This window comes from Lathyrus oleraceus, chromosome 6 (genome assembly GCF_024323335.1).
Source record: "Lathyrus oleraceus cultivar Zhongwan6 chromosome 6, CAAS_Psat_ZW6_1.0, whole genome shotgun sequence".
Classification (NCBI taxonomy): domain Eukaryota; kingdom Viridiplantae; phylum Streptophyta; class Magnoliopsida; order Fabales; family Fabaceae; genus Lathyrus; species Lathyrus oleraceus.
The window spans coordinates 100,991,869-101,014,216 of NC_066584.1; the positions used below are offsets into that span (position 1 = coordinate 100,991,869).

Here is a 22,348-nt window from a genome sequence, read left to right on the forward strand (position 1 = left end):
AACTCTACCGCCCATGCCACCATTCTGCCTGCTAGATATGGCTTTTTCAGGATTCTTTTTATTGGATAGTTTGTCTTGACTATTTCTGGGTGTCCTTGGAAGTATTGCCTAAGTTTCACAACAGTTACTACCACTTCTAGAGCTAATCGTTCAGTCTTCTGATATCGAATCTCAGCTCCTTTGAGAGCCTTGCTAACAAATTAGACCGACCTTTCTTCTCCATCGTCATATTGTACCAACACCGAGATTATTGCTTTCTCGGATACTACCAAATATAAGATGAAAGTTTAATTCTCCTTGTGCTTACCAAAATCGGCGGGGAAGACAAGAATTGCTTTAATTCCACAAATGCATTTTCGCATTCTTCTGTCCACACGAATTCATATGACTTTTTGATAGCTACAAAGAAACGTATTGATTTATCACCTGCACAAGATAAAAATTGGGATAAGGCATATAGCCTCCCTGTTAGTTGTTGGACTTCTTTTATTGATGTTGGACTTCTCATGTCAATGATGGTTTGACACTTGTTCAGGTTGGCTTATATTCCCCTGTGCGCCAGCATGAAGTTGGGGAACTTGTTGGCCTGTACCCCAAAATTACATTTATTGGGGTTAAGTCTCATATCAAAATTTCTTAAAGATTGAAAAGTCTCCCTCATATCATCCATATGTCTTCTTTCCTTTTGTGTCTTGACTAGCATGTCATCCACATATACTTCAAGGTTTCTTCATATTTGCGATGAAAAAACCATGTACATTAACCTCCGGTACATAGCCCCCCAGCATTTTTGAGCCCAAACGACATGACTTCGTAGTAATAACTGCTCATATCCATCATGAAAGTCGTTTTGGGGGCGTCGATCAGATTCATTTGTATTTGATTGTAACCCGAGTAGGCGTCTATAAAGCTTAGCAAACGAAAACCTGACGCAACTTTGATCAATCCATCAATTTGTGGTAACATATAGGGGTCATTTGGAAAAGCCTTGTTGAGATCGGTGAAATCTAAGCACATATTTCATTTTCCTGTCTTCTTCTTTACCATGACCACATTGGACAACCATGTTGGATACTTGATTTCTTGTATAAACTCAACTTTCAACAGCTTTCTGACATCTTCGGTAATTGAATTCCTTTTTTGTTCTCCATTATTTTTCTTTTTTTGAGTGACAATCTTTGACGATGGATCGAGTGAAAGTTGATGGTATACTACCTTTGGGTCAATGTCGGGCATGTCATATGGCTTTCATGCAAAGAGGTCGACGTTGTCTCTTAACGTCTTGATGATCTCTCTCTCTCTCACCCTCTTTGGATAGCCCCTAGCCTATTTGTGTGACCTGAAAACTTTCAATACATATCTATACCTTTTTCACTTATCCAATTGGATTTAAACTATCACCTGTTGGGTCACCCCGAGGGTCGAGGTCTACCAGATGGTCGAGGTCCACCAAATTTACCTTCAGGGTGTTCTCCATGACCGGATGCTCCTGAAAATTCTTATTTTTCAAATTCAAATTATCCTTATAACACTTCCTGGATAATCCTGGATCTCCTTTAACTGTTTCTACATGTCCGCCTTCCAAGGGATATTTCATGGTTAAATAAATGGTGGACAACACCGCCTCTAGAGCATTGAAATTTGGTCTCCCAATGATGATGTTGTAGGGTAATGATGCATTCACTATCAAATACCTCACATTGATGCTTTTCCTGCATTGCTCCCACTTCCAAAGATAGTCATGATAGTCACATGACCCAACACCTGGACTTTCTCCCCGGATAATCCGACTAGAGTACTCTTGAAAGGTAACATCTCAAATGTGTCCATGTTTATTCCTTTGAAAGCCTCCAAATATAGTATGCCGGTTGAGTTGCTCAAGTCGATCAACACCCTTTTGATACTCCAGTCATTAATTTGTACTTTTATGACCATGTGATCATTTTCACGTGCCAACACTCCTTCAGAGTCTTGTCTTGAGAACCCAATGATAACTGACTTCTCTTATCTTACAGATGACGTGTCTTGTGATACATGCATCACTGATCGAACATATCTTTTTCGAGTCGAGCTTGTCTCGCCTCCACATACGAAGCCTCTAGAAATGGTATTTAGTGTGTCATGTGCTACCCTAGTTTCATGTACTTCCTCAATGTTCTTCCCCTATTTGGTGAAGTATTCTCTAAATCAGATTCTCTTCTAGATGAACTTCTTTTTCCTGCCGATCCTTCTAGATCCTTCACATATGCTAGCAGCCGACCTCTTTGGATTAAATTCTATATTTCTATCTTTAAGTGATGACATTATTTTGTATGATGACCTTTTATTCGGAGGTAAGCACACCACACCCTTATATTATTCCCAAGTATAACACTTAGTCTCCTGGGTTGATACTACTTTTGTAACAATTTGAGATTATACAATTCATTCAAAATGTAGGCCCTCTTTGTATTAAGAGAAGTGTAATTCTTGGCGAAGTTGTCATAGGGTCTTCGAGAAGGTCTGATTATTGACCTATCTCTTGAGATGTGCTTGTGGTGTTCTCTTATGGACCTAGATCTTTCATGTTTGGATTGTGTTTTTCATTTAGCGTCCCGAGATCTCTTTTCCATGTTTCTTTCCTCCTCTTTAACATAAAATTCTTCTCTGCTCATGACCTCCTCCATGTTGGTGGCTGGCTTTTGTGCCAATGACTCGTTGAAGTGATCAACCTTCAGACCGTTTTGAAAATCTCCCACTAACATCTCCTGATTTGGGTGGGAGACTTTGATGGTTTCTTTATTGAACCTCGGTATGTATTCACGGAGAGATTCAGAGGGCACTTGTCAGACATTGAATAGTCTGGTGGTAGTCACCTTTCTATGTTTGCTAACGGAGAAATATTTTACCATTCTTTTAGTTAGGTCTTGGTAGCTAGTAATCGACAGTCTCGACAGATTCATATACCAGCATAGTGCCACATCTTTGAAGGTTCCTGCCATGAGTTTGCACTTCAAGGAGTCTGAGGCACCGACTATTGACATCCGATTATTAAGTGATATTATGTGTTCCTGAGGATCACTTTTTCCATCAAAAGATGACAAATGTGGTGGTTTGAAATTCTATGGGACTTGATCATCCCAAATCATTTCTAACAAAGGTTAAGGATCAAGTAGTTCTTCCTCATCCTCCATTTCCATCGTACTTTGTGATTGCTGCAAAGTATGAACACTTTCTTGTAGAGATTCATTTTGCTGGCGCAGGTTCTCAACAATTGCTAGGAGTTGAGCTATGTCTAGAGGATGGTGATCATCGCTCAGAGATGATCCAGACATAGCATTGATGGTGATATAGTGTATTTTTTTTGTATGAGGCCTGAGAAAGTTTTACCGAGGCCCCACAGTAGGCGCCAAATGTTCTTGCTAAACACTATTTGGAGAAATCTCCCTGAAGCCAGTCAAGAGAGACCATAATTTCCCTATATGATTAGGATGCTTTTTTAATAGTTGTCCATTTCCTTCATGGAGGAGGTTCCTTTTGTACTGTCTGTTTTATCAATGACCCTTTAAGGCATGCCTCTTTGCATCCCTCTTTAAGGAGATATCAGATAACGTCCGCTGCTCTCTATAATTATCAGATAATGTTTTTTTCTATCAATGTTTATAACTCTCATGCAATCATTGGGAAGTTTCGTAACCATCCCTTGTGACTGTCCGTATTGTGTTCTAGTACCAAGGTCTGATCCGACTTATCATCCGTCAGTGTTATCACAAGATCAACTCCGACATTCTTACTATGTATCTAAATGGCTCATAATCGGATTCCAATATGTATAAGGCTATGGTGTGCATGCGCGCGTGTGCGTTTGGGTGTGTATATGTGTTTGCGTGTGTGTGTGTGTGTGCATGCGTGTGCGTGTGTGTGTAAGCGTGTGTGTGTGTGTGTGCATGTGTGTGTGTGTGTGTTAGAACCTTAGTTAAATGAGCGACATGATTTATGGAAATCAATCTCTCTTATCTCGCTATATCTCTCGTATTGCATTATTCATAGAATATAAAAGGATTTAATAGTAATATGTACGTAAAAAGAATTATTGCATTATTTTAGATCTAATATATTATTGGTTTAATAGAAACTTTGATCTTTATTTTTAATTTTTTTCAATTTTAATCCCTCCATTTAAAAATTTGACTTTTTGGTCTATTTTTTTTATAAAAATAATCAGAATTTTAATCTCTTGCAAATTTGGGGCAAATTTTTAATGATCTAAATGCCTTGTCATTGATAAATTACTATGAAGTTATTCCAATTTTTTTATAAAATTTCATCCCTGTTAAGTTTATTTCATATTTATTAATAATAACTTAAATAATTAATCAAATTAGTTTTAAGTTATTAAAAATTGTCAACTTTATAAACCTTCAAAACATGTTCTTCGTTCTCCCCCAAAACGTGTTATGCCAAACTCTAACAGATGAATCGCTTTCGTTTTCAATCGTTATCATCTAATCCTAACTTGATTTTAACCGGAGTCCATCGTTGTCCATCAACATTTGCATTTGCCTTCAATCTTTTTCTTCTTATTCTGTATTAATTTCGTCTTCAATCAATTTCATCTTCGTATTCAATCGTTTTTAATTTTTAACATGTTTTGTCTTCTGTTGACTCGGATTAAAAACAGTCTCTGAGAGGGTCGTTGTAGCCGCATGCGTCGACCATTGTGTCTTTGATATCATCGAAGGAGGAGGAGTATGTGGAGTAGGCAAAGAGCCATTCAACAATGAAAGAAAAGGTAGGTTCGTCAGGAGATTCGAAGAATGGTGTAGATGGAAATGATGGAGAAGAGTAATGAGAGGTTGTCGGTGAAGTAAATAGAATAATTAGTTGAAGGGTAATAATGTAAATAGAGATTAATACTCTCCATGAAATTTGCATATGACATTTTAGTTTTGGAGAATACTTCAGAATGAAAATAACATAACTAGGTGGTTATTGAGATAATTGTTTTGGTGGAAGATGATGGAGTTATGGTTGTGAGTGATGTCTTGATTAGAGTTAAGAAATTTAGGGAGAATGATAGATTGGTTTGTCTTGGTTTTTTTAGAAGTTGTGGAATTGGTTTGTGTTTTGAAGGGATTGGAGTTGTGTTAAGAAAGAATGGTGATGATAGAGGAGAAGAGATTGATGATAGAGTTCTTGTTTTATTATGTTGTTTCAATTAGTGAGCCAGGAAAAAGGAAAATGGGTCATTAAAGCAATGACATTAGGAGCATATATGGCGACAATAAACTATTATATTCCCTAAAAATATTATGAAAGATTTTGTATAGTAGACATGACCCATTATTTTCTTTAGTTAAGATAGGGTTCAATCCCCCAATACTACAATTTTTTTTTATATAAATTATAACTAATTAAAATATTAAAATTTAGAGGTTAAAGGTAGTGCACTGTCAGTATAAAAAAGTATTACACTAACATCTAAACAAAATATTTTATATTGTCAAATCATAACAGTATTTTAAAAATAAAAATGTGATGTGGTGGGATACACGTGTCTCATTGGTTGGCAGTGTAAAAATATTTTATACTGACAATATATATTCCTTTTTCTCTATAATTTATAGTAATTTAATTTAGATTTTTTTATTTTATTTTATTTTTTATAAATGTAATAATTTATATCATTATTACATATGAGATGATTGAGAATATATTTGATTGACAATTTTTCCAATCGCGTTTGCCCTTGTTGAAGGGGAGATTGATGAGGGATAAAGTTTTTTCCTAAGAAATCTCTGATTGCACGTTGCACCTCAACCTAACTTATGTTTGATCTCCGACATACACCCTTCAATCATCAGTGCATATAATAACATTGATAATGGATGGCAGGATCCTCCTTCGATGCATGTCTTATGTATTAGACATATTGCTCATAATTTTATGCGGGAGATCAAAGACAAAACGTTGTAGGAGAATGTTGTCAATGCAGGTTACGCATTATCAGAACCTTCTTTCAAACACTACCTCAGAGAAATAAGATTGTCAGACGCAGATGCAATATGGTGGATTGACAGTATTCCTTAGAGAAGTGGACTAGGGCATACAAAAACGGTCAACGTTGGGGCCACATGACAACAAATATTATGGAATCAATGAACTTTGTCTTCAAAGGCATCAGAAACCCACCTACAACCGCTTTGGTGTAGACAACATATTTCAGGCTAGGGGCGTTGTTTGAGACCAAACGTTCCAAAGGGAGTTCAGTGTTGCAATCTGGGTACTTGTTCAGTGATGCTTAATGAAATTCATTAGACACGAAGTTGCCAAAGAAAACACACACGTGGTCACGGTGTTTGGCCGTACTAAAGGTTGGTATAGTGTTGTCGAGTCCATGGATCACAATGAGGGCATGCCGATGGGACAATACAGAGTCGAATTAGATAGAGGTTGGTGCGACTGCGGAAAGTTCCAAGCCTTTCGTACGCCCTGCTCCTATGTCATTGTGACATGTTTAAAGGTTTGAAGGGATCCATCCTATTTATTATCTGACGTTTACAAAGTCACTATCCTATCAAATGTTTACAAAATTAGTTTTTCCATAGTGGCAAAAGAGGATTACTGGCCAGAATATCAAAGGGACATTGTCTAGCACAACGAAGTTATGCGAAGGAAGAAAAATGGTCGCCCAAACAACACCCGTATTCTAACCGAAATGGATACTGCGAACAAAATGGTTAGATTATGTAGTTCATGCCGACAACTAGGTCACAATCGTACTAACTGTCCTAGTGTTGGAACGAGCACAATAAGATAAATTCACATGTACCTCTATTACAATATATAAAAAACTAAATTTATTTCATATTATAAGTTTGTGAGGAAATACCATTACATAAACAACAACACAAACAACTAAAACAATTAAAATACCATTACGATAACTAAGCGATTACAACCATCCAAACAATTTTGAACATATAATGTATCATCCTATGAACGTCTCTGTCAGTCTAAATATCCACCCATTCACGCACTTCTCCATTTTGGTTGAATATGGACACAAGCCATTGGATTCTTCTAATCCTTTCACCATCTCCAATCTCTCCATCTAACCAACCGTTCAACATCCGATTAAGACGTTCAAATTAGTCCATATTCCAAAGTCGAATCTTTATTGGAGACGCAATGGCGTAAAAGATTAAATCGACATTTCGCTTGTGAATATATTCAGACATGGTTAAAACTAAAAAACTTGAAGGAGATTGAAGGTGAATGAAAGAAAATGTGGTTGTAGGGTAAAAGTTGTGTGAAAAATATGACTGAAGGGCGGCCTATTTATAGAAGAAGTATGAAAATGCATACGTCAAAGGGTTAGGCGCCACACATGTCAACACATGTATGCGCCAGAAGCATGGGCGCAAGCACATGCATGCGTCAGCAACCTTGGCGCCTCCATGCATTGCTTTTAAAGCATGTGCCAATGGTGTTGGCGCCTCCTCTTGGTTTTAAATGGATGCGCAAGTTCATCTGACGCATCTGTTTTGAAATGTGGTTATTTCAATATTTTTTTTAAAATATTAGTTATTTTAGAAATTATTTTGAAAAAAGTGGTTATTTTAAAAAAAATCTAAAAATTGAAATGAAATAATTATGGTTATTTATTAGTTGAGTTTGATTCAAGGATTGTGCATAAATTTTTTTTTTCAATTTAAAAAAAATATAACACCATTTTACAATTATTTAAATTGAATAATAAATTTAATTAAAATACATCGATAGTGTAAATATATTTTACATTATCATTATCAGTTAATCACAACTGTTGATTATTTTGAAATGTTTGACTTTTATTTAATGAACATTCACCGTCAATGTAAAGAAATTTTACACAATTGTCCAATAAAATACATTAATATGTCAAATCATTTAAGTTATTTTAAATTATCAGTATGATGTAACGAGATGTACGTTGTCCTTCATAGAAAATTATTTTAAACCGTCAGTATATTTTTTATTTTCTCTTTATTTTAACTTCTTTTAAAATAATACAATTGAATAGTTATGATGTATTAATGGTGAAAATTATTTTAGGCTGACAATGTATATAAATTAGACACTTATAATTTAAAATGAAAAAAAACTTAATTAAAATACACCGACCGTCTAAAGATATTAACACTGTCAGTTAATCATAATTGTTAAATTTTAATTTGTGTTTTTCTTTAATTGCATATAAAGTACCACCTGCGTATGATTCTTATACATCAATATTGTAAATTTTTACGTGCATACCAATTAATCTCATCGAAAAAAATATGTCATATAATACTTAATAAAATCTATTCATATATAGTAAATTTCACAATACATAATTTCCAATAAAAATTTTACAATTTAAAAGTTATACAAAAACAAAACAAATACTTAAATTTTAAAATTACATAAATTCATTGATTCAATATTGGTCTAATGATAGTATTGGATTTTTTTTAAAACAGCCACGTCTTTCCAAAAAATTCCTTAAATAATATATTTTTTTAAATACTAAGGCAACTATTTTTCAAATAAAAAAAATTCACCCTAAGAAGATGCGTCACTGCCTCAGGCGCATACATTTATTTTTTTGGTCTAAGGCGTCATTACGTATGACACATGTCTTTAGAAATAGTCAATGAATATAACGCATGCATACAATTTTAGAAGCATGTGTCATTGCCCGTGACTATTGTCTGCAATACGGAGCCATAAATATTAGTGTGGGAGCAATTTAAAAATAAATTTAATTAAAATAATATATATATATATATATATATTTATATATATATATATATATATATATATATATATATATATATATATATATATATATATATATATATATATATATATATATATATATATATATAAAATATGCATGTGAGTCTTAGTATATATCAATGCACTGTATATAAGTATATATATTAGTAGTGCCATATATTATTTGTATTATATTTTTTTTATTTGTATTACATCCTTTTATATATATAATACACATGAGTCTTGAGTGTATTGATAGTGCCATATAATTTGATGCAAGTTTGCCTAATGTGAGTATATATATATATATATATATATATATATATATATATATATATATATATATATATATATATATATATATATATATATATATATATATATATATATATATATATATATATATATATATATATATATATATATATATATATATAATGACGCATGTTTCTACTCTTATCAAAATAACATAGTAGCCTTGTATAATGACGCATGTTTCTAAAAGTTGCATGCATGCGTCACATCATTTAACTATTCCTAAAAGCATGCATCATAGACGGCATCTAGACTAAACGATAAATGCATGCGTTACAAACAATGACGCATCCTCTTAAAGACGAATTATTTTTGTTTGAAAAGGAGTTATTTTGCTTTTTTTTTTCTAGAAAATTGATTATTTAGGATTTTTTTCTAAAGAACATGTTATTTTAAAAAAAAATCAGTATTGATTTTTTTTTACCAATCCAGTATTGGTTATAAACAAAAAAAAAATAGAAAAATTAGTGGATTGTAGTTATATACTAAATTTATTTTCATATTCCTTTGCATCATAGAACAAATTTGTTTTAAACGTCAGATTAATCAGAACCAATGTGTGTTCATTACATAAATTAATTCTTTAAAAACATGCATATCTATTGCAATTATTTATGAATAAATTTTTAAAATAGTTAAATTAAATATTTTAAAAGATTTAATGAATGTCAATGATTGGTAGTATAAAAAATCTTAACAAGGAGTTAATTATCAAGTAAATCGTGTGTGGGTTGCATTTGTATGGATTTCTACTCTTTCATATGGGTTCATCCTACCCTTCTATAACTTTGTAGTTGGTGTCATGAAATTACTTAGGAGTTTCTTCATAGTTGCATTCTATGAGTTGGGCTTACATCAAAGTCTTTCAACCCTAATGAAATTATAAGAATTTGTCTACAATGACACTTTTCTTTCATCTCTTGAAAACTTTACTCTATACCCCCGCACTTATTCCCATGTTCCAACAATTTTGCAAATATTTCAAGTTCCCTACTATGCGAATCGGATAACTTGAGTTGAAGACACCCGATATGATTATTTTTCAAACCAACAAATTTAAAGCAATGATTCCCGGTTTATATAGTTACCAAACCGGATAACATGTTGTCTAGTTATCCGGTTTCCAAAATCCAACTAGATAACTTCACCATGTGTCTTCCGATTTATGTTTTTTTACTAACAGGATATCTTATATGTAAGAGTTCCAATAATGTATTGTTTACTAACCGGATTTCTTACTTCTAAGAGTTTTAAAACACATTTTTTTTAATTTAATTTTTTTAAAGTTTATTAATTTTGTTTACATTTATATTTATCAAGTATGGATATTCCTTTGATGATGTGCGATAAAAACCAGATATGTGTAGATACCACTGAGATATTCTAAACTACAAAAAAATTTGATACACGAGAAGAGACGACAAGGTGGATTATGGAGGTTGGAATCAGGAATAGAGTGACAATTATAATAACCCGTTTGGATACCAAAACTGACAAGAGAGGAGAAGTGACAAAGTTATATTTGGTTGTGATAAAGGTGGAAAATACAAAGAAAGAGATAGTGAAACATAAAGTGCTACTGAGAAATGTGGCTGTCCATTCAAAATTAGGTCAACACCGTCAAAAGATGGTTAGGGTTGGAAGATTGATGTAAAATGTGGACTTCACAACCATGGTTTATCGAATAGATTTGAAGGTCATTTGTTTGTAGGTTGACTTAATACTGACGAACAACAACATATTGTTGATTTGACAAAATGTTGTGTTCTACCAAGACACATACTATTGTCATTGCAAAAACGAGATTCGGAGAATGTGACTCAGATCACACAAATATATAAACATAAGAGTAAGATTCAGAAAGAGATCAGGGGTCATAGAACGGAAATGCAACATTTGTTTAAGCTGGTAGATAATTCAGATTATGTTTATTGGAGTAGAAAAAAAGATGAGCCAGAAGTTGTGAGAGATATCTTCTGGGCCTGCCCAAAATCGGCGAAGTTGTTAAATATGTTTTCTAATGTGTTGATTATGGATAATACGTACAAGACAAATAAGTATAGACAACCTTTGTTTGAAGTAATTGGTATGAATCAACTGAGTTAACATTTGCTGTTGTATTTTCCTATATGGAATTTGAGCAAACATAGAATTTTTGTTGGGTATTGGATAAGTTGAAACAATTATTAAGCAAAGGTTATGGCCACAAGGGATTTTGACTAATAAACATCTTGATTTGACGAAAGCAATTGAAATAGTACTTCCAAGGATAGCTAATTTGCTTTGTCGATTTCACATCAACAAAAATGTGAAAGCAAAGTGCAAGGAGTATGTTGTGAATGATATGCGAGAGCCGATAGAAAAACTATGGTATGAACTTGTAAGGGCTAATGATGAGGTGGTGTAACATCAAATATTGCAATAGCTTGAGCATGCATGTGTGGATTTCAGACCATTTTTTGATTATGTGAAAGACACATGGTTGACTCCTCATGGGTATAGATTTGTTGGAGCTTGGATCAATCAGGTAAACATGAATGAAGGATTTCAGTTAGCACCGATCACATTTGATTGGAAGAAGTATTACACTAGATGAAACTTTTTGGATGGTAGGATTTGCTGGACGATTACAACATTGACAACACCTTATGCTTGTAATGTTGTAATATGTTAGATTATAATTGTAATGTGATTGTTATATTTTGGTTTATATTGACAATTGACTTCATGTTATATTCAATTCATGTTATATTTTGGATTATATTTCATAAGTTTGAAAATAGTATAGAAGTATTAAAATATATAAGTATCATAATAGTACATAAGTCTGAAAATACTACATAAGTCAAAATAGTAAATAATACATCAATCATCACGTTCCTCATCAGCCTAAGGTACTGGTCCACCCTGAGCTACAAGTAGTGCTCGAAATACCTCTGCAAAATCATCATCGTCCTCTTCAGCCTCGTGACAATGTAAATAACGACGAAACTCATGTGAAATATATGATAACCTCATATCTGACAGTCCTTCGTCATAGATAGAAACCGAGACCTGTCTCACCTCCCCCTGAGGTGGTGGTACCGAACAAGGATGTGATACCTTATAGTACCAATCAAAGTAATCAACATCCACATCATATGAGGTGGTAGCGAAAACTTTCAAATGAATCACTTAATCACACTCGCATTTGTAATAAATATAAGTCAAAATAAAATTAAAATAAAACATTTGCATTAAAACAAGTTTTGGTTCTGCATCTATACCTTGAGTTATGATGATAACATTGTTGTATTTGTGCGAGAACAATTTTTGTACCCTAATGGTTTGTTATTGTGTAGCTTTAACAACCAGTTCTGATTCTATGTATATAATGTGCAACATCATCAGTTTCTAAACAATAAGTTCCAATTCCGCTTCTGCATCAGTTATAAGAAGTTCTGAAAGACGTTCAATGTTGTTGCTACAATGATCTTTCTGCTTATGTGCTGATTCACTCCTGAGAAGCTTCTGAGAAGACATTATGTTGTTGCTGCAACGTTCTCTCTGGACGTGACTATGATCACCAAGCTTCTAAAGAATGGAAAGCTTCTGAAGTTTTGTTATGTAGCTAAATATTTTGAAGATCTCAAGTTAGATGATTGAGGTTATGAAGGTTCTGACTATAGATTCTAAAGACTCTGAAGATCTCAAGCCATAATATTGACGTTGTCAAGGTTCTGGCCAAAGATTCTGAAGTTTCTGAATCTAGCTTTATATATCTTCATTCATGCTTCATCAACTTTCATCAGAAGCCAATGAACTTGAACATAAGATCAAATGGGTACATGATCAAATAATATGTAGTACAAATCAAATATCCTTTCCACTACCTGATTTTGTAGGCAAAGGACAGTACTATACATTACACTTGTCACTGATTTTGTGGGAGAAAGACAATATGCAGTATCATTCCTTTCACCATCCAACAGTAGATAACCGCTCTATAAGCTTCCCCATTTTCCCTCCAACAATATTCTTCTTATGCTATATAAGTAAGACTTGGAGACTTGAAGAAAACAAGAACGCTGAATGTTGTCAGTGTTACAACAATTTTGACAAGTCTACTTCATTTTGAAAAGCTATCAACTTTTGTACACATTTTTCTTTAAGTATTTTTTTATCATTTGTGTGAAATCTTCTTGTATAGAAGCAACTTGTAACACACAAAATATCATTCAAACTGTTTGTTTGATTCCTTAAGGAGACTAGGGTATAGTCAGATCCTTGAGAGGACAAAGAAGGTTATTCTTTGTGAGTCCTTAAGGAGACTAGGGTATAGTACGATCCTTGAGAAGACAAAGAAGGTTATTCTTTGTGATTATTGTAATCTATTGATTATAGTGGATTAAGTCCTTGCGTATAAGGCAAAATCACCATGGCGGGTAGACTGGAGTAGCTTTGAGTTTCAAGCGAACCAGAATAAAAATACTTGTGTTTTTATCTCTTTGTTATGAACTTTTAAATGGTGTTCTTGAGTTGGTAAAAAACTTTTGTTTTGTAAAACCTAATTCAAACCCCCCTTTCTTGTGTTTTTCACATCTTTAATTGGCATTAGAGCTCCAATTTTGATTATGATAAAATATTTATCAACATTTCACCATGTTCAGTACCGATCCAGTTTATGTGAGAAACAATGGTCACTGTTAACGTAGCTAACGTTGTTAACAATAATGAAAGAGATCACTACAGTGTAAACCACCAATATTTGATGGTGAGAAATTTTATTATTGGAAAGATAGAATAGAAAGTTTCTTTCTTGGTTACGGTGTTGATCTCCGGGATCTTGTATTTGATGGTTACGTTCACCTAATTAATGTTGAAGGAAATAATATAGAAAGAAGTCCTATGACTGATCAACAAAAGAAAGATTTAAAAAAATCATCATAAGACCAATATTATATTGATAAATGCTATCTCTTATACTGAGTATGAGAAGATAACAAACAAAGATTCTACAAAATCCATATTTGACTCTCTAAGGATGACTCATGAGGGGAATGATAAATTAAAGGAGACAAAGGCCTTGGCCTTAATCCAGAAGTATGAGGCATTCAAAATGAAAGATGATGAAACAATTGAGACTATGTTCTCAAGGTTTCAGATGCTTGTTGCAGGACTGAAAGTTCTGGACAAAGGATACTCTACAGCTAACCACGTTAAGAAGATTATCAGAAGTCTTCCTAAAAAATGTAGACCTATAGGAATTGCTTTGAAGTTGGCAAAGGATCTAAACAATACCAGTCTTGAAGAACTTGTTAGTTCTTTAAGAAGCCACGAGATTGAGCTCGAGGAAAATGAACCTCATAAGCGAGGTAAATTTGTTGCCTTAAAGTCTAAGCCTAAGAAGACAAAAGCTTATCAAGCTGAGGAAGAATAAGAAGGATCTGATGAAGACTCAGATGATGATGATGAGTTGTATCTAATTTCAAAGAGAGTCGACAGACTATGGAAGCACAAGCACAATGGTCAAGGGAAGTTCAGAGGAGCTAGAAGGACTGCTGGTCGTTTTGATTCTTCGTTTGGACATCAAAAGAAAGGTTCCGGAAAAGAAGTTATCTACTTTGAGTGCAAGGAGCCAGGCCACTACAAAAATGATTGTCCTAAGTTGAAAAAAGATAGAAGGCCTGAGAAGAATTTTTCTAAAGGCAAGAAGAGGCTGATGACTATATGGGATGACTCCGAATCCGAATCCGAAGATTCTGACGAAGAAAAAGCCAATGTTGCATTGATGGCAACTACAAATGATCCCAAAGGTTCTGAAGAACCAGAAGACAAGATATTATCAGAATCAGAATCCGACTTTGATTCTAAAGAGCTATTTTCTAACCTATCTCGTTCTGATCTTGAATCATGTCTCTCTGAAATGTTGGAAAAGTATCAGAGTCATCAGAGTAAATACAAAGACCTTAAAGAAGTCCAAGTAGTTACTTCTGAAACTCGCGGTGAGCTTGAGAAAGATATTTCCTCTAGAAGGTATTTTCTTTAGAAAGTAACAGCTCTGCTTTGAAAAGCAAAATTTCAAAACTAAAGGAGGAAATAGTCTCAGAAGCTTCTGATACTGATTGTGTCATTAGATATGATAGAGCATTCCAGTACTTTCTAGCTAAAAGCATAGATATAAGTAAAATGGTTTCTCTGATCTATGGAGTTAGAAGAAATGGAAAGGAAAATTTAGATTATAAAAAACTATAAAACCTGACGAAAGTTAGAAGGTGAAACCAAAACCTTTCTATGTGCATTTCGTGCCTGCTGGCACTGAGCTTGATATGTCTACACAGACACAAAAACATACAAAGGGTAAGAACTCGATTCTGAAACCTAAGTATCATGCACAAATTCCCTATGATTATCCTTCTTCTCAAAGACCCAAAGTTGTAAGAAACTATGGGAAAACTAACAAGAAGGGACCCAAAAGGTGGGTACCTAAGGATAAAATAATTTATGTTGCAGACATCCTTAGTAGTTCAGCTGAAACATCAGTCATGGTACCTGGACAGTGGATGCTCGTGACATATGACAGACAGAAGGTTTATGTTCCAAAATTTGGAACTTAAGCCTGGAGGCTTCGTTGCTTTTCGGAAGAAATCAGAAAGGAAAGATCATTGGCTCTGAAACTATTGGTAATGGTAAACTTCCTTCTATTACCAATATTTTTTTAGTTGATGGTCTGATGCATAACCTTCTGTCTATTAGTCAACTTAGTGACAATGATTATGATATCATTTTTAATCAAAAGTCCTGTAAAAATTTAATTTCTTGCACAAAAGGGTCCCGTTGAGCGTGTCAGTTTGTTTACCGTTGTTTTTGGTAAATAAAATCATAATTTTTCGTCCACTTACAGGATTAAACTCGAAAAAATCCTAGGACATATTTTTACAAAATATTTGAGAAAAATATGATTGTGCTTTGAATATTAATGTCAAAACTTAAGACATAAACTCTAACTGGAATAAATTCAGAATTACTTCAAAAATAAAGAATCAACAAAGAACAAAATAAAAACCATTCAAGTAAATGCTTCGAATTTAAAAGATTAAGAAAAAGGACGCATATTCATATATTTTCTCACAAACTCTTTTCTCTATATGACTTGGATACTCAAGTTCTATAGAGAATGGTTAATGAATTTTGTGACCCCTATATACACAACTTAACTCGTTTTATATACTATTACAATGTTAACCATCAATAACAATTATCTTCACAGAAATCGACACGTACTCCCTTACGTGGGCCTCAGCCTTCTAGTCCGCTTCCACGTGTCTTCGACTTTTGGACCGCTCTGAACTACTCTTGTTATTTCAAACCGTCTTTTAAATCTTCTAATTGCTTTTGTTGAAAGTTTCTTTTGTCGAACCTTAGAACATAACGTCGAAACGCTTAGCTAATTGCACTTGGTATGTGAATTTACCTCACTTCTACTTCTATCAAATATGCCAGATCACCAAAAACCTTTTTGAGATTCTGAACATGTTTTGAAGAGAAAGTGGTCCAAATTTTGTGAATATGTTCCTGAGACTCTTCCAAACCAAGCTTGACGTGTTTTTGGGTTAAATAAACCTTGAACTCAAAAATATACTAAATCCTAACTCCCAAAACATCTAGTAAGCGAGTCGAACTCACCCCTTCATTCGAAGTTATTAGAACACCGACATCATAACTAGGTACTTACACTTAACAATCTCATAGAAATACTAAATCAAAATTCTCAAAATAACTGGAGTGTATATGAAGAAGAATGTAAATGAAGGGTTTATAATTCTTTGTCTCTACATGGATGATTTGTGGATTACAGGTAGCGATGAAGGGTGCATTTTTAAGTTCAAGAGTGGGCTTATGAAGGAATTTGAGATAACTGACCTAGGTTTCATGACATACTTTCTTGGCAATGAGTTTCATAAGTTCAAGAAGGGACTGCTCATGCACCAAAGAAGGTATGCGCTTGAAATTCTGAAGAAGTTTGAAATAGAACATTGTAACGTTGCCATTACTCTTGTTGAACCAAGGTTGCAGTTGTCAAAGAATGAGCATGAACGAGATACTAATCCAACTCAATATCAGAGGCTGATTGGATCCTTACTTGTGCAATACGAGATCGGATTCGGCCTTTAGTATCAGAATTGTGAGCAGATTCATGGAAAAACTGAAGGTGTCTCACTTGGCAGCAGTCCATGGAATTCTTAGATACGTCAAAGGTTCTATTGGCTGCGGAATTTTGTTTTCCACAACTGAACAACACATAAAGTGCAATTAACTTAGATATACGGATTCTAACCGGTGCGGAGATAAAGATGATATAAAATTCGCAGCTGGATACATCTTTATGTTCAGAGAACCACCAATCTCATGGTGTTCGAAGAAGGAACTGGTAGTGGCGTTCTCTTGTTGTGACACCGAATATATTGCAACTTCGTTGTGTGCGTGCATGCCAAGCAATATGGTTGAAGAATTTGTTGAAGAAGCTGAAGATTGTAAGATTGTAACGCTCATGATTGATAATGATTCCACAATAAGTCTTGCTAAAAATCTCATTACACGTGAGAGAAGCAAACATATTAAAATGATGTTTCACTACTTGAGAGAACTTGTTAGTAAAGAAAGATTGATTTTGGAGTATTGTAAAAGTGAAGACCATGTGGCCAATTTACTGACCAAAGAAGTGTTGATTCAAGTATTCAAGAGATTGAAGAAACATATGGATATAAAAGACATGGAGCACATAAATTAAGGTGGTATGTTAAATGAAAAATATAGACGTAACCGATGACACCCCTTTGTAAATATCAAATAAAAGCAACAGTAATTATTTTTTTGTTATTTTTTTTTCTTATACAATGTAATTTTATTATGAATAATCTATCATATTCTCACCCTAAGTAATCTGTATCTCTCATTCTCTCTCTCACTCCACATTAGAAATTCCCCACCCTTGTGATTCTCTTGTTGCAACAAACAAAATCTACCTAAAAATACTTTTTTTCGTAAATATATCATATTTTCATATAAATTTCATTCATTATTATCACAAAAAAGATTTTAAAAAAAATACAGTGAGAATTCCGTGAAAACCAAAATAATAACTCAATTACACCATTTAGGAGCTATCATTTTGTCGACCAACTAATCTTAAAGAAAATAAAAAATTCTAACCAAAGGAACATGAAATTCATATCATGAAATAGGTTTTCCTGATGTTACTTCAGTAAAAGCCATCCCTATAAACTCAAGCATGTGATCAAGCAATAAATTAGTACATTTGCATTCAATTTACAACTATACAGTGATATGCACCAATTCTATTGAACCTTATTGACAAGCAACTATCTATGTAGCAATAATGTGATTACCTCACACTACACAAATAACTTCAAAATCACTGGAATCCCACCCTTTTAACCATTCAAGAAGAAAAGAAAACCCAACCCTATCAGTTTTGTCAATATTATTACAACACTTCCAATATCATTACAGGTTGAAATAATACTAAAATAGAGTCCCTTTTCTTTGGTTCTCCTTCCTGCAAAATTGTCAATCATGCATATATATATTGCACGCAAAGAATGAAATATGATACATTATTCTTATTCTTATTATATCTTTATGCTGCAGCAGAGTGCTTATCCTCATAATCATCAAGATTAAGAGCATGTAGCAACTTTGGCCAAGATTCTGGGATTCCTCCAGGCAGGTTAAACTCTAATAATTTCCCTCTATTGCGGTAAAACTCTTCCACAGGCCGACTCTGCAATCATAATAGATAACCAATCCTAAACAAGTTAGAAAAGATGGCGAAAGTTATTCACAGAAAAGTAATTATAATTCAAAAGCAACATGTAACTAGAAACATAAACTTTTTTTATGCAACTTCACTCTGATATTTCATGAGTCTCTCATAATAATGATAAATATAAAACTTCAAATAAGAAGTGACAAAAGCAGCAATACCAATTCATTGTATATCCGAAGCCTTTCTTTGACAACTACTTCAGTATCATCTGACCGAGTATTGAGCTTCGACATACAATTGACAGGAGGAAGAAGCGGAGCCATGACAATTCCAGGGCTCCCATTCTCAGCCTTGATGTCAATGGAAGCAACATTAAAATTTCCTCCGCACTGATTACAAATTCTCCTACCAAGGCATTTCTCAAGCAGTACATCTTCTCGAAGCCTTAGATTGATAACCAAGTCAATATCAGTTACCCCTTCCAATATTTCCTGAGCACAAAAATAAAGGCAATTATTGGAGGAGAGAAAATAAAGTTGCTTGTTTAAAGAGTAACTGGGTTCAGAAAAAACATCACAGGACAGACAACCGCAGAAAATAGATGCACATTGATATAAAAAGAGCATCAGACGAGACCATTATAATTCGATGGTAGGGAAGCATTTCAAAAAAATTGATGACATGTACTATGAAATCAGCATATTATCCAAATCTGCAAAATTTATTCATTCATTTTTCATTGGATATTACAGTTTTAGGTATCAAAATCCACTATCAATGTTTTTGTTCCTTGTATTCCTGCCTATAGTGACATATACGTTACCAAGTTGAAGATCTACTCACTGCTTGCTTAATTGTTCGAGGAAAACCATCAAGAATAAATCCCAGATCACCTTTAGCTTCCCCGGCAACAAGTCTCTTTGACAATAAATTTATAATGATTTCATCCGACACCAGTTGACCTTGATTTACAATTTCTGATAGCTGTAAGACACCAAACATTACAAACCAGAGGGCGTATGAGTCAGTGCAATAGATATAAACTAATAGAATAGGTAACACAATGACATATTGATATAACATATCCGTGTTAATAAAATTCAAAGCTCAACCATTTTCAAGCTCCCAAGAATAGTAAAACATTTAATATCTTAATCAGTCACAGATGGAAAAAAATAAAAAAGCGAAGCATCAAAGTTTCATTTCATTAATTTGGTTTCAGTGGACTAAACGTTCTAGAGACCTTGACACCGTATTTAAATACTTACTAGCTTGAAGAACATGTAGATTTTCCCAATAACTCAGGAAATATATTGCACATGCAGCTAAAATTACATAATTATGCCTCAAATCCAATATCAATCAAGAGAACACAATGATATTAGTAGATGAAGTACCAGTAGTTGCTATGCAGAGTTAGATACAGATAGATACACATGAAATTATCTAAAGTATCCCACCAATTAACTAAGCTAACACATGCAACTACAAGTTCTTATATCAAATATACAATGATCCTCAAAGCAAGCCTCAGATTATTTTTTTATAATAGTAACAGTAATAATTAGTATAAATTAAATCATGAAAGTACACTCAAAATTTAATTTAGCAGTTCCCGAGAGCTTAGATTAAAGTAAAGCAGAAAGGAAATTCAAATTATTAGAAAGAATTACAATTATTTTTTAATTTCTAGGTTAGAAATGAACAAGTAAGAATTTAAAGCAAAAAAGAATCTCAAAGAGAATAATAAGAAGAAGAAAACCCGTGAAGAGAGTGGACCGGAGGAGGCGAGCTCTTCGCGAACGAGATCACCGGTGGCGATGTGAGGGACGCCGAGGAGATTGGACAGACGGCTAGCGTAGGTCCCTTTCCCGACGCCAGGACAACCGAGGAAGACCCACCGTACGTGACTGTTCTTCTGATCTTCTCCGCGCGTAGGAACAAGACGGAATGGCGCGTGGGAGTTGAGCTCGGAGGATAGATATCGGTTCGCGATGGAAGAGAGGAAAGACGCGCGCGTAGAAAGGCGGGTGACGGCCGCCATGGGATTGTGCAGGAACGAGACTCACGCCGACCAACAAAGCAATGATTGATCACTTCGTTTGTTTAACGTGTAAGTTGTGCTTTGAATATGTCAATTTAGTTAATTTTTGGATTTAAATATAATTTGTTTTTAAAATAATCACTATTTTAAAATTAAATATCAAATAATCATACTTTTAAATTATTTATTAAACTAATAATTTTTCAAACAAAAAAATTTACAGGATAAGAGCATGCGCCATTGTCTATAGTGCATACATACTTTTTTGCATTAAGGCACCAACCATTGTGGTGTATGCACGCACATAATACAATAAAAATATATGTTAATGTCAGTGGCATATGCTTTGTTTTATTATTATTTTTAATTATTTATTAAAGGGAGACGTAATGAGGAGTGACACATGTATGTAAAAGGCTATTGAGCATGCGTCAGGAGGAGTGACGCATGCATGCAATATTTGTAAAAAAAAATAGTGACGTCATGAGGATGACGCATGCATGTAATATTAGCCTTTTGCATGCATGCGCCATAGGTAGTGGCACATGCTCTTGTCGTATAATATTTTTGTTTGAAAAGTGATTAATTTGATAAATAATTTGATAATGTGTTTATTTTAGTATTTAATTTGAAAATAGTGGTTATTTTTTTAAAAAAATTATCAGGTGTATATACAACTTACAGAAAAAAAAAAGTTAAGTCATCTAAACATTAAAAATAATATACCAAAAATTATTATGCATTAGTACATTTAAAAAAATATATAATTATGGAGTTGTGTGGTACCCTTAAGTTAATATGGATGATTAGAGACCTTGATATTTTTTGTGGTTTAGTGTTCGTCAAGGGAGGTAAGATGCCTTGTTTGATGGTATTTACGGTGATAAAAGAGCAAACTCACATGAGGTGAGAAGCTTTGTGGCTTTGTCCTCTCACTTGTTAAGGTCGAGGTATTTATAGAGGCACTTGGATTTAGGATTTCCTTGGGAATGATAACCACCCATTTAGTTAGTGCCTCGGTGGTGAATCGTTGAATCCCTATTTCTTATGGATACATGGATTAGTCTGTTGTCCTCAACTTCTCTCTGACTGGGCGAGTAGGGAGCACTCAGGGCGAGGTGGTCCCTAATGGCGTGCGAGAGATGAGAGTCGTCCCTCTCGCGTAGTTGGTAATTCCCCCGTCCTTTGTAGGTCTTTTACGAATATATCATTACACAGTCTCTCAAGCACAATGACTTTGATAAAAGGGAAAGATGCTTTAAATGATAGAGCATCAGAGGTATCTATCTGAGGATATTTGAGTCCCTTATGTGAGGCGTTAAGTCTCTCAAATGAGACTTAGGTCAAATCCCTCAGACAAGACTTACAAGTTAAGTTTCTTTGGTTCGACTTCAATCGCATCCCTCGGGCGAGAGTTTATGTTGGACCTTGTCTGAGGT

At 34.0% G+C, this 22,348-nt stretch overlaps 1 protein-coding gene across 1 annotated transcript; it reads right to left on the minus strand.

The window, feature by feature from the left end:
* Nucleotides 1-18,370: 18,370 nt before the first annotated feature.
* Nucleotides 18,371-21,005, minus strand: LOC127092373 (adenylate kinase 1, chloroplastic). Its single transcript, XM_051031232.1, has 4 exons — nucleotides 20,628-21,005; nucleotides 19,709-19,849; nucleotides 19,084-19,356; nucleotides 18,371-18,880 (listed from the first exon to the last, which is right to left on the minus strand). The coding sequence occupies exons 1-4, from the start codon at nucleotides 20,907-20,909 to the stop codon at nucleotides 18,737-18,739; spliced, it is 840 nt and encodes a 279-aa protein (XP_050887189.1). The 5' UTR covers nucleotides 20,910-21,005; the 3' UTR covers nucleotides 18,371-18,736.
* Nucleotides 21,006-22,348: the final 1,343 nt, after the last annotated feature.